The sequence below is a fragment of the Cherax quadricarinatus genome, chromosome 64 (assembly GCF_038502225.1).
Source record: "Cherax quadricarinatus isolate ZL_2023a chromosome 64, ASM3850222v1, whole genome shotgun sequence".
Taxonomy (NCBI): domain Eukaryota; kingdom Metazoa; phylum Arthropoda; class Malacostraca; order Decapoda; family Parastacidae; genus Cherax; species Cherax quadricarinatus.
In genome coordinates this window covers 3,122,258-3,134,371 of record NC_091355.1, presented here as the reverse complement: position 1 = coordinate 3,134,371, position 12,114 = coordinate 3,122,258, and the positions used below count along the sequence as shown (strand labels likewise).

The 12,114-nt window shown below is 37.2% G+C and overlaps 1 protein-coding gene across 1 annotated transcript in view; it reads right to left on the bottom strand.

Moving 5' to 3' along the window:
• The window catches only part of LOC128699969 (ATP-dependent RNA helicase A protein), a 43,366-nt gene that overhangs the window by 18,313 nt on the left and 12,939 nt on the right, over positions 1-12,114 (bottom strand). Inside the window, exons 9-15 of the mRNA XM_053792817.2 lie at positions 11,932-12,111; positions 9,560-9,889; positions 7,438-7,638; positions 7,065-7,314; positions 2,605-2,699; positions 2,264-2,476; positions 430-604 (exon numbers count right to left, since the gene is read on the bottom strand). Coding sequence (XP_053648792.1) covers positions 430-604; positions 2,264-2,476; positions 2,605-2,699; positions 7,065-7,314; positions 7,438-7,638; positions 9,560-9,889; positions 11,932-12,111 — 1,444 coding nt within the window. The remainder of the gene's footprint in view (positions 1-429; positions 605-2,263; positions 2,477-2,604; positions 2,700-7,064; positions 7,315-7,437; positions 7,639-9,559; positions 9,890-11,931; positions 12,112-12,114) is intronic.

Below are 12,114 nucleotides of genomic sequence, written 5' to 3'. Positions count from 1 at the left end.
AACAGTATTATTTATCAGAAGGTGGATAAGCTCAGGCTTTACAAGCTTTCTTCCACTGTACTTTTAAACTTAAGATAGTGGAAAAGTACAATACTGGCACAATGGGAGGTAATCATAGAAGAGTAGTATTCCTAAGTAGGTCTTACAACAGTCCTCAAAGAAGCTTCTCATACTTCAAAATGGTGTAATACATATTAAGATAATACCCTTCTTAATTGCTTCAATGATTTTTGCTTTCTCAGAAGCAAATGTAACCTGCCATCATTTTCCTCAGGTTAAGCTGGTGATTAATTGCTGAAGTAGATGACTGAGTATAGTCAATGGTAATGGATAACTACTACTGCGTTCCTTTTACTTTTAGCCGAAAGTTATTAACTTCCTTCAACAAATACAGTGCAAAAAAAAAAAAAAAAAAAAGTTCAACCTCACCTCTTAATGTAGCCCTTGCTTCAGTAATAGCATCAGTGGGTGGTGCATGAATTGCTCTGGACAGAAATTCTCCAATAGATCCCAGACGCAGAAGTTTAATTAAGAGGCTTATTTCATGCAAGGGTGTGCGGACCATCTCTGGTGTTGTGTGTTCATCTAGTTTCTCATATCTAGCCTGATATAAAGATATTTTATGAAAAAATTACATTATATAACCCAAAAGAATTAGAATATTGATGCTGAATGGGCAAAATGGGCAAAATTTTTTTTTTTTTTATTAACACATCGGTCGATTCCCACCAAAGCAGAGTGGCCCAAAAAAGAAAAACTTTCATCATCATCATTCACTCCATCACTGCCTTGCCAGAGGAGTGCTTTACACTACAGTTTATAAAACTGCAACATTAATACCCCTCCTTCAGAGTGCAGACACTGTACTTCCTATCTCCAGGACTCAAGTCCAGCCTGCTGGTTTCCCTGAATCCCTTCATAAATGTTACTTTGCTCACACTCCAACAGCATGTCAAGTATTAAGAACCATTTGTTTCCATTCACTCCTATCAAATACGCTCACGCATGCTTGTTAGAAGTCCAAGCCCTTCGCACACAAAACCTCCTTTACCCTCTCCCTCCAACCTTTCCTAGGCCGACCCCTACCCTGCCTTCCCTCCACTACAAATTTATACACTCTTGAAGTCATTCTGTTTCGTTCCATTCTCTCTACATATCTGAAACACTTCAACAACCCTTCCTCAGCCCTCTGGACAACAGTTTTGGCAATCCCACACCTCCTCCTAACTTCCAAACTACGAATTCTCTGCATTATATTCACACCACACATTGCCCTCAGACATCACATCTCCACTGCCTCCAGCCTTCTCCTCGCTGCAACATTCATCACCCATGCTTCACACCCATATATGCTACAGTAACAAATATTATTATCTATCAAATTACAGTAATGAATTTCTTAACCCTTAAACTGGGTGCAATGTACAGTATGTATACGTATATATGTCCACATGGGTGACTGGACACCTTTGATATACTGTACCTTAAATGAGTTTTGAGAGTTGTCTTACTCCTGCACTTTGTGTAACAGTTTAGCATTATGTACAATTTTTGTTACTAGACACTACTAGGCTTGGATGGGTGTCTTGCATGTTTTAATGTATCATCTTAATGCTGCAGAAGGGTACAGTACTACAGGTACAGTATACAGCCTCTCCCCATTTAACAACGGAGTTCCATTCCTGAGACTACGTCATTAAACGAATTTGTCGCTAAGTGAGGAGCATACTATAATGATAGTGAGTTTGTGAAACCATTTCTGATGTTGTTTTAATGTCACCTTTGCACCATTTATAATATTTATGGTATATTTTTAAATGTTTATAGTGTACTGTATATTGAAATAAAGAGAGTAGAGGAAATCAGCTCTAATATACATTATTTAGGTATGAACACTGGTCAGAGAGCCCGTCATAAGTCCAAGGCGTCGATAAACGAGTACATCGCTCAGTGAGGAGAGGCTGTATTATAATTTTATATTGATTAGTTTCAGTTCTAAAATAATGCTATGAATTTCATAGGAAATATTCTTATTCAATAACATTTTCCCACCAAAAATTTTACTAAATGTACTGTATATTTATGAATAACATTATTACACATATTTAAAGCTTTGGAAATAGCTACCATGAATCAAAGTTATCAAATCAAAACTTATCCTAAATAATGAAACCTAATGTATGTTAATTATTCAAAGAAACTTATATGCAAGAAATTCCATTTTATGACCAGCAAATGAATTAAAAACTACAGTAGTTAATACCTTAGTGCACAAATGGAAACAAATTCCAGCCCTGACTGTTCCAGCTCTACATTTGCGCTGTTCTAGATTTGTACGCGAGGCCCACAGTGTTGCATAGTTGGTTACATGGTTGTGTGATGTGAAGAGCTTCACTTTTGATTTGCATGAGTCAATCACAAATGCAACATCACTGATGGAGACTGAGGATTCAGCAATGTTTGTTGCCAGGATAATCTGAGGAATAATAATAATCAGACATTATCTACTGTAGTTATTTAAGAAGCAAATTAGTATACAATTTTTTAAATACCTGTATTACAAACAGTGTTTTTGCATGTGATGTATTATTGAAACTGTACTACCTTTCTAACACCATCTGGAACAGGGTCAAACACTCTGCGTTGGTCTTCTCGTGGAAGCTGCGAGTGCAGAGGTAACACACAGTATTGGGGTGTCCCTTAGGAAATAGAAACTCTAGTTAATACACGACAACATTTTGATAACAAGGAAGTTGAATGAGTTTTGCCTAATTTGCACATTAAAAACTAAAAATGTGTACACGTCAGAAGGCTTGGTAGATTTGACATAACCAAGGTTCACCTTTTCTGGAAGACAAAGACATTATCCATGGAGGCAGAAAGGGTAATGTATGAGAGTATAGTGGTGCCAACACTCTTCTATGGGTGTGAAGAAGGGGTTTGTGAATGTTGCTGCGAGTAAGAGGTTGGAGACAGTGGAGATGTCGTGTCTGAAGGCAATGTGTGGTGTCAATATTATGCAGAGAATTCGTAGATTAGAAATTAGAATGAGACACCTGATCACTAAAAGAAGTATGAAGAGGGTTGGGGAGAGGATGTTGAGGGGGTTTGAACATTTAGAGAGGATGGAGCAAAATAGGATGAGTTGGAGGGTGTATAAATCTGAAGTGGAGGGAAGGCGAGGTAGGTTGCCCTACGAAAAGTAAGGCTTAGTGTGTGAGGAGCTTGGACATCTGGGATATAGAGTAAATCTTCTATTTTTATGTGATTATGAATTCAAAATAGAAGGGAAGTGTAATATATAGGGAAGAACTGGGGATGTAATTAATGAACAAAGGAAAATGTTTTAGTGCCAGAAATGTCTAAACTATTTATTTTGCACTCTATTTTTAAACTGGTAGTATTTTTTTACTATTGTGTAAAATTGGCCAAATAATTGACTTCTGTGCACTTTAAAGGATAGTTGTAATAGCTGAATGGGCAGTTTCTCAAGCTCAACTGATAGAAAGGAAGACATACTAGTGAAAGAGATAAGAATTTGGTTGAACGGAGCAAAGGAATTAGCTTAAAATCAGATTAAAAGTGACCAAAATTGCTGATGCATAAATGATGCATAAATTGCACTTAGATTGCTAACTTTGCACTTGTGTAATTCCATAAGAGCTACATCAAAACTTCATACTTTGGTGTCATTAACTTCAGAAAAATATTCTGTACCATGTTAGAGGATTTTTTTTTTTTTAAGTGGGCACTGGGAACATATTTTATGAAAAAGAGGATAAATAAATATACAAGGTATGATGTAGCACGTAATGAAAGTAGTTTATTAGATTATGTATTGGTGGATAAAAGGTTGATGGGTAGGCTCCAGGATGTACATGTTTATAGAGGGGCAACTGATATATCGGATCATTATTTAGTTGTAGCTACAGTTAGAGTAAGAGGTAGATGGGAAAAGAGGAAGGTGGCAACAACAAGTAAGAGGGAGGTGAAAGTGTATAAACTAAGGGAGGAGGAAGTTCGGGCGAGATATAAGCGACTATTGGCAGAAAGGTGGGATAGTGCAAAGATGAGTAATGGGGGGGTTGAAGAGGGTTGGAATAGTTTTAAAAATGCAGTATTAGAATGTGGGGCAGAAGTTTGTGGTTATAGGAGGGTGGGTGCAGGAGGAAAGAGGAGTGATTGGTGGAATGATGAAGTAAAGGGTGTGATAAAAGAGAAAAAGGTAGCTTATGAGAGGTTTTTACAAAGCAGAAGTGTTATAAGAAGAGCAGAATATATGGAGAGTAAAAGAAAGGTAAAGAGAGTGGTGAGAGAGTGCAAAAGGAGAGCAGATGATAGAGTGGGAGAGGCACTGTCAAGAAATTTTAATGAAAATAAGAAAAAATTTTGGAGTGAGTTAAACAAGTTAAGAAAGCCAAGGGAAAATATGGATTTGTCAGTTAAAAACAGAGTAGGGGAGTTAGTAGATGGGGAGATGGAGGTATTAGGTAGATGGCGAGAATATTTTGAGGAACTTTTAAATGTTAAGGAAGAAACAGAGGCAGTAATTTCATGCACTGGTCAGGGAGGTATACCATCTTTTAGGAGTGAAGAAGAGCAGAATGTAAGTGTGGGGGAGGTACGTGAGGCATTACGTAAAATGAAAGGGGGTAAAGCAGCTGGTACTGATGGGATCATGACAGAAATGTTAAAAGCAGGGGGGGATATAGTGTTGGAGTGGTTGGTACTTTTGTTCAATAAATGTATGAAAGAGGGGAAGGTACCTAGGGATTGGCGGAGAGCATGTATAGTCCCTTTATATAAAGGGAAAGGGGACAAAAGAGACTGTAAAAATTATAGAGGAATAAGCTTACTGAGTATACCAGGAAAAGTGTACGGTAGGGTTATAATTGAAAGAATTAGAGGTAAGACAGAATGTAGGATTGCGGATGAGCAAGGAGGTTTCAGAGTGGGTAGGGGATGTGTAGATCAAGTGTTTACATTGAAGCATATATGTGAACAGTATTTAGATAAAGGTAGGGAAGTTTTTATTGCATTTATGGATTTAGAAAAGGCATATGATAGAGTGGATAGAGGAGCAATGTGGCAGATGTTGCAAGTATATGGAATAGGTGGTAAGTTATTAAATGCTGTAAAGAGTTTTTATGAAGATAGTGAGGCTCAGGTTAGGGTGTGTAGAAGAGAGGGAGACTATTTCCCGGTAAAAGTAGGTCTTAGACAGGGATGTGTAATGTCACCATGGTTGTTTAATATATTTATAGATGGGGTTGTTAAGGAAGTAAATGCTAGGGTGTTTGGGAGAGGGGTGGGATTAAATTATGGGGAATCAAATTCAAAATGGGAATTGACACAGTTACTTTTTGCTGATGATACTGTGCTTATGGGAGATTCTAAAGAAAAATTGCAAAGGTTAGTGGATGAGTTTGGGAATGTGTGTAAAGGTAGAAAGTTGAAAGTGAACATAGAAAAGAGTAAGGTGATGAGGGTGTCAAATGATTTAGATAAAGAAAAATTGGATATCAAATTGGGGAGGAGGAGTATGGAAGAAGTGAATGTTTTCAGATACTTGGGAGTTGACGTGTCGGCGGATGGATTTATGAAGGATGAGGTTAATCATAGAATTGATGAGGGAAAAAAGGTGAGTGGTGCGTTGAGGTATATGTGGAGTCAAAAAACGTTATCTATGGAGGCAAAGAAGGGAATGTATGAAAGTATAGTAGTACCAACACTCTTATATGGGTGTGAAGCTTGGGTGGTAAATGCAGCAGCGAGGAGACGGTTGGAGGCAGTGGAGATGTCCTGTTTAAGGGCAATGTGTGGTGTAAATATTATGCAGAAAATTCGGAGTGTGGAAATTAGGAGAAGGTGTGGAGTTAATAAAAGTATTAGTCAGAGGGCAGAAGAGGGGTTGTTGAGGTGGTTTGGTCATTTAGAGAGAATGGATCAAAGTAGAATGACATGGAAAGCATATAAATCTATAGGGGAAGGAAGGCGGGGTAGGGGTCGTCCTCGAAAGGGTTGGAGAGAGGGGGTAAAGGAGGTTTTGTGGGTAAGGGGCTTGGACTTCCAGCAAGCGTGCGTGAGCGTGTTAGATAGGAGTGAATGGAGACGAATGGTACTTGGGACCTGACGATCTGTTGGAGTGTGAGCAGGGTAATATTTAGTGAAGGGATTCAGGGAAACCGGTTATTTTCATATAGTCGGACTTGAGTCCTGGAAATGGGAAGTACAATGCCTGCACTTTAAAGGAGGGGTTTGGGATATTGGCAGTTTGGAGGGATATGTTGTGTATCTTTATATGTGTATGCTTCTAGACTGTTGTATTCTGAGCACCTCTGCAAAAACAGTGATAATGTGCGAGTGTGGTGAAAGTGTTGAATGATGATGAAAGTATTTTCTTTTTGGGGATTTTCTTTCTCTTTTGGGTCACCCTGCCTCGGTGGGAGACGGCCGACTTGTTGAAAAAAAAAAAAAAAAAAAAAAAAAAAAAACTGGGAACAATACTGATTTCAAAGGTTTGGACATTGAAAGGGTTTCACACAAAAGATCACTGTTTTCGTATGTGCAACCATGAAAATGAATGTTGAGCAATTTCACTTATTTAGTTTAAACTTGATAAGAAATTTGCAAAAATGAACATGCAAAATTGAACAAATGTTTTTAAGTTAAATAAATACTTTAAACTTTTTTCTAAAGTAAATTTTTTTATTCTGCAAATGGATCTATCAACTACAGATCCTCAGCTTTCTAATGGTATATTACACTGTTCTTATGTGAAATTAAATTTTTGAACCTAAGATGCTTTTTATGCAGATCTGTGGCACCTGAAGCAGGGAACAACAGAGACGAGAATGGAAACTTCACATCCAATAGGCATAAAAACTTCAGAAAATACTTTTCAAAAAGGCAGTAAAAAGTGACATGAGCTAAAAAACAATGCAGAATAAACCAATTTTATACAGGAACTAGAATAAATATTAAAAATTTAATTTATTCAAGTCAATCACAAGTGAAAATGCAGACTCAAAGTACATAAACTCAAGTAGATAACAAAAACTTACCAAAAACTGGATCTTGTTCAAGATGTCGCATAAGATTAAAGATGACATCCCAGCCAGGAAGGAATATCAGAACAGCTCCAGGGGTGCTGAGTGTATATATATATTTCAGCAAAGCTTCAACTAATTCAAAATTTAATTCCTTTTCATTCATGACAGACAAAGATTTTCTAGTGCTATCTGAATAGTGACTTGAGTTGACAATATTCAGGTTCTCTTCTGGCTCCTCTCCTGGCAGCTCCTCATCTTTATCCTGCAAGAATGACAGAAAGTAATTCTAACAGAGACTTCCCTTTGCAGTAGCAGTTAAATAAATGAATGGTCTATACCATTTCAGACAAGCAATTTTTAATAAAGTATCTGAAGTAATACTAACCACTCTATTCCAATCACTATCAGAATCTGTAGTAGGTGTAAATTTGATAAGTTCAATGCAGTCCTCCAAAAAGTACTGTCGTACGGGAAAAGCTTGCCCTGGTACCTCAATCACATGTGGGTTGGCAAAATATTCCAAGAAGAGTGAAATGTCTATGGAAGCAGACAAGAGAATAATGCGAAGGTCTGGGAAAGCACGCACCTGTAATGAAGAGTACAATATATTAATATGTCCATCAATGCTATGATCTGGCAGTTCCCGCATGCATTCTTCTATCAGAAGGCTACAATGTCCAATGTTAAGAGGAAACCTTATTAACTAGAAACACTGTGAGTGAAAGGTAAAATAAAATAAACAGGCTCAACCTATGAGGTATCCAAACAGGGATACAGGTGCTTCTCGACTTACGATAGGGTTACACTTCAATGAACCCACCGTAAGCTGAAAATAACAAAAAAAGGCACAATACCATGACTGGAACAATACGCAAATAACCCACACATAGAAGAGAAGAGCTTACGACGACATTTCAGTCCGACTTGAACCACTTACAAAGTCACACTGTGACTTTGTAAATGGTCCAAGTTGGACCGAAACATCGTCATAAGCTCCTCTCTTCTATGTGCGGGTTATTTAAGTTGAAAATATCACAAGTTGAATATGAATATAAGTAAATAAATAACTATAGTCACTGAATAAGTATTTTTTATTATTTTTATTATCACACTGGCCGATTCCCACCAAGGCAGGGTGGCCCGAAAAAGAAAAACTTTCACCATCATTCACTCCATCACTGTCTTGCCAGAAGGGTGCTTTACACTACAATTTTTAAACTGCAACAAATAATTACTGTAACTAAATACCAGTATTATTCAAAAGTAAATAAATGAATACAAGCTTACCTGTCAATAAATGTACAGTACAATACATTACCGAATATGCTTCACTATCGCACCATTGTAAAGTCGAAATATCATAAGCCGAACCATCGCACAGCATTAGAAATCTTCCATATGAAGAAATATTGAAGTCCCTTAAATTACATTCACTTGTAAGATGAAGAATGAGGGGAGATGATCGAAGTGTATAAGTGGAAGATGGGTATTAACAAAAGGGATATAAATAAGGTTTTGAGGATATCTCTCCAAGAGAGATTCCATAGTAATGGATTCAAATTAGACAAGTTCAGACTTAGACAGGATATGGGAAAGTATTGGTTTAGTAATAAGGTAGTCAATGAGTGGAACAGTCTGCTTAGTAGGGTTATTGAGGCTAAAACCTTGGGTAGTTTCAAATTTAGGTTGGATACACATACGAGTGAGAGGGGTTGGATTTGAGTGGGACTTGCACATGAGTAAATAGAATTCTCAAAGCTTATTGCTTGGGTAGCATTGAAAATTGGTTTGGGCAAATATTCTGTTTGTGGGATGGATTGTGAAGGACCTCCCTAGTATGGGCCAACAGACCTGCTGCAGTGTTCCTCCTTTCTTATGTTCTTATCATAAAGCAAGGAACATCTGTACTTTATAAACACAAACAAATTCTAATACAGCCTCTCCTCATTTAATGACGGAGTTCTGTTCCTAAGACCACATCGGTAAACGAATTCATCACTAAGTGAGGAGCATACTGTGATGGTAGTGGGTTTGTGTCAACCATCTTTGATATTGTTTTAATGTCACCTTTGTACCTTTTATAACATTTCTGGTATATTTTTAAATGTTTATACAGTAGTGTACTGTATACTGTTATAAACAGAATAGAGGAAATCAGCTCTAATATACATTATTTAGGTATGAACACTGGTCAGAGAGCCCCCTCGTAAGCCCGAGTCATTGGTAAACGAGTATGTCACTAAGTGAGGAGAGGCTGTAATTATAACATCTGAAGAAAAACTTAACATATCATGTTGGACAACAAAGATATATTACAAAAGTAAAAACAGAATCTAATAATTATAACATCTGAAAAACAGCTTACCATATTACAGTATAAATTAATAAAAAGCACTGAGTTACTTTCATTTTTCTTTTAGGGCAACCCCGCCTTGGTGGGATACAGCCAGTGCATTCAAAGAAAAAAAACTGAGTTTAATGATTATAACATTTGAAGATCAACTTACCATGTCATGTAACACAATCAGAAGGAAGTCTGTGTTGATATCTCTCTCATGAATTTCATCAACAATCACATGAGATACACCTCTCAACCCAGCTTCTAACTTTCTCAGCAGAACTCCAACAGTGCAGAACCACATACCACCATATGGTCTTGGAAGCACCGATTCTAACTCTACAGAGTATCCAACACTATTACCAATTTCTTCTCCACGTTCAGAGGCAATACGTTCAGCAACAGACACCGCAGATATAGAGTGAGGCTGTGTGACAATTATATTGCAACAGCCTCCTGATCCTGACTGAATGTAGTTGTCCAAGATAAACTGGCAAACCTGTTGAAAGAAAATGAAGTTATAATGAACAGAGACTTCTTATTTATAACTACTATACAGTACACATGTTGGTAAACCTGTGAGTGAGGAAATGCATACAGTTAGGAAACAATGCAACTCCAAACTATTTTATAGTACGTACATAATTTCGAGGATAACAACATTCTTCCTCTATAAGCCATGCGTGTCGTAAGAAGTGACTAACATGCCGGGAGCAAGGGGCTAGTAACCCCTTCTCCTGTATACATTACTAAAGTTAAAAAGAGAAACTTTTGTTTTTCTTTTTGGCCCACACAACCTCAGTGGGATACAGCAGGTTTGTTGAAAGAAGAATTTTGAGGATGCAGTTTGTAAAACATTGCCAGCATGAATTCATGCTTACATTCTACATTTCTGACTTAGATTATTATGCTCAAGTGCCATTTTGCTAATATCAAGATGTATTTATCAGGATTAGTATTACTATGTAAAGTATTTTTATATACACTATGTAGTATATTTGCATACAAGTTAAACTCATCTGAAATTTATACATGTATATATAAATTTACAAATAGATTACTAGCTGAAGAAAAACTATTACATGTAGTTTTATTCCTAGCTTAAGTCTGCCCAAAGTTTGTTGCATGCAGTTAGGGAATAAACAAACTGTTAATTTCGCAAAATTCGTTCTGAACCTAATGAAAAAAATATATTTTGTTGTGTTTGTTTATTATTAAATTATTGTAAACTTGTAACAAAGTTGGTAGAATTACCGACAATATGTAAAGTAAAAGGACACAAGTGCAACTAATGTGACATTTTTATTGTGGCAACGTTTCGCTCTCCAGGTAACGGCTTGACGAAGCTCCTGGAGAGCGAAACGTCGCCACAATAAAAATGTCACATGAGTTGCACTTGTGTCCTTTTACTGTACATATTGTAAACTTACTTAAAATATATTCCATACATGTAACACTCGTGTATTTTCTTGACCAATTAAAATTCTTACTATATTATACAGTAGAATTATTACTGAAATAGTTAAGGGTTAGAGAAAAAGTAGGAATGCAAAGGAACAAGGAGGATTTCGGAATGGTAGGGAATGTGTAGATCTGGTGATTACATTGAAACATACAAGTGAGCAATTTTTTTTTTTTTTCAACAAGTCGGCCGTCTCCCACCGAGGCAGGGTGACCCAAAAAAGAAAGAAAATCCCCAAAAAGAAAATATTTTCATCATCATTCAACACTTTCACCACACTCAATACAAGTGAGCAATACAGTACTTAAATAAGAGTAAGGAGCTTTTTTTTGCATTTATGAATTGAGAAGATACTTGATAAGGTGGACAGAGAAGCAATGTAGCAGATGTTGCAAATAGCAAAGTTCAGGTTGTAGCATGTTTTAGAGAGGGGGGTACTATTACATAGTGAAAGTAGGACTTAGAGATGTGCGATCTCACATATTTATAGAAGGGTTTGTAAGATAAGTAAATATCAGGGGGTTTTAAGAAGAGGTGTGAAACTGGAAGATGAAAGATCTGATGCAAAATGGTCACCTCTAGTGTACATATCCTACTGAGGCAGTATTACCCATGATGCTCTGTGTGGACTTGCATGAACCAGAACTTTCTTCTTAGGTATGAGGAGGTGGTAGGCAAGCAACACAGTGGAGCTGAGGCTTAAAATGGCAAACATTTGAATGCAAAAGTATTAAATATATGAAGGAGCTCATAGTTCGATCTCCCATGTACATATGTCCCTAACATAAAGGGTTAATAGATGGGCTGTTAACAGTGTGAGCAAGATGACATTTATGAAGGGGTTCAGGGAAAACTGGTTAACTAGACTTGTGAGTTCTGGAAGTGGAAAGAGCAGTGCCTGCGCACTCTGAAAAAGGGGTGAGGATATTACAGTCTGAGGGTCACCTGAATTGTGATGTCAGCATATTGAACACTGGCAAGACAGTGATTGAATAGATGATAGCATATGTTTCCTCTTACAGATTACCTTACCTTGTTGGGAGACAGCCAATGAGGTAAATTTCTTTTTTAATACCTACCTGAGTTGTCTTTCCACTGTCTGTGTTTCCCCTGATGATAGTAACTGGATTTTCAGAAATAGCAGATATTATGTCTGGCTTTACTTTATATACAGGTAACTGGGCCCTTTGTTCAGTCACTGACTCTGAGCAGTCCTTTTGAGCCTCCTGTAAGTCAGCACTAATTTCATCCAAGCTGAGCTG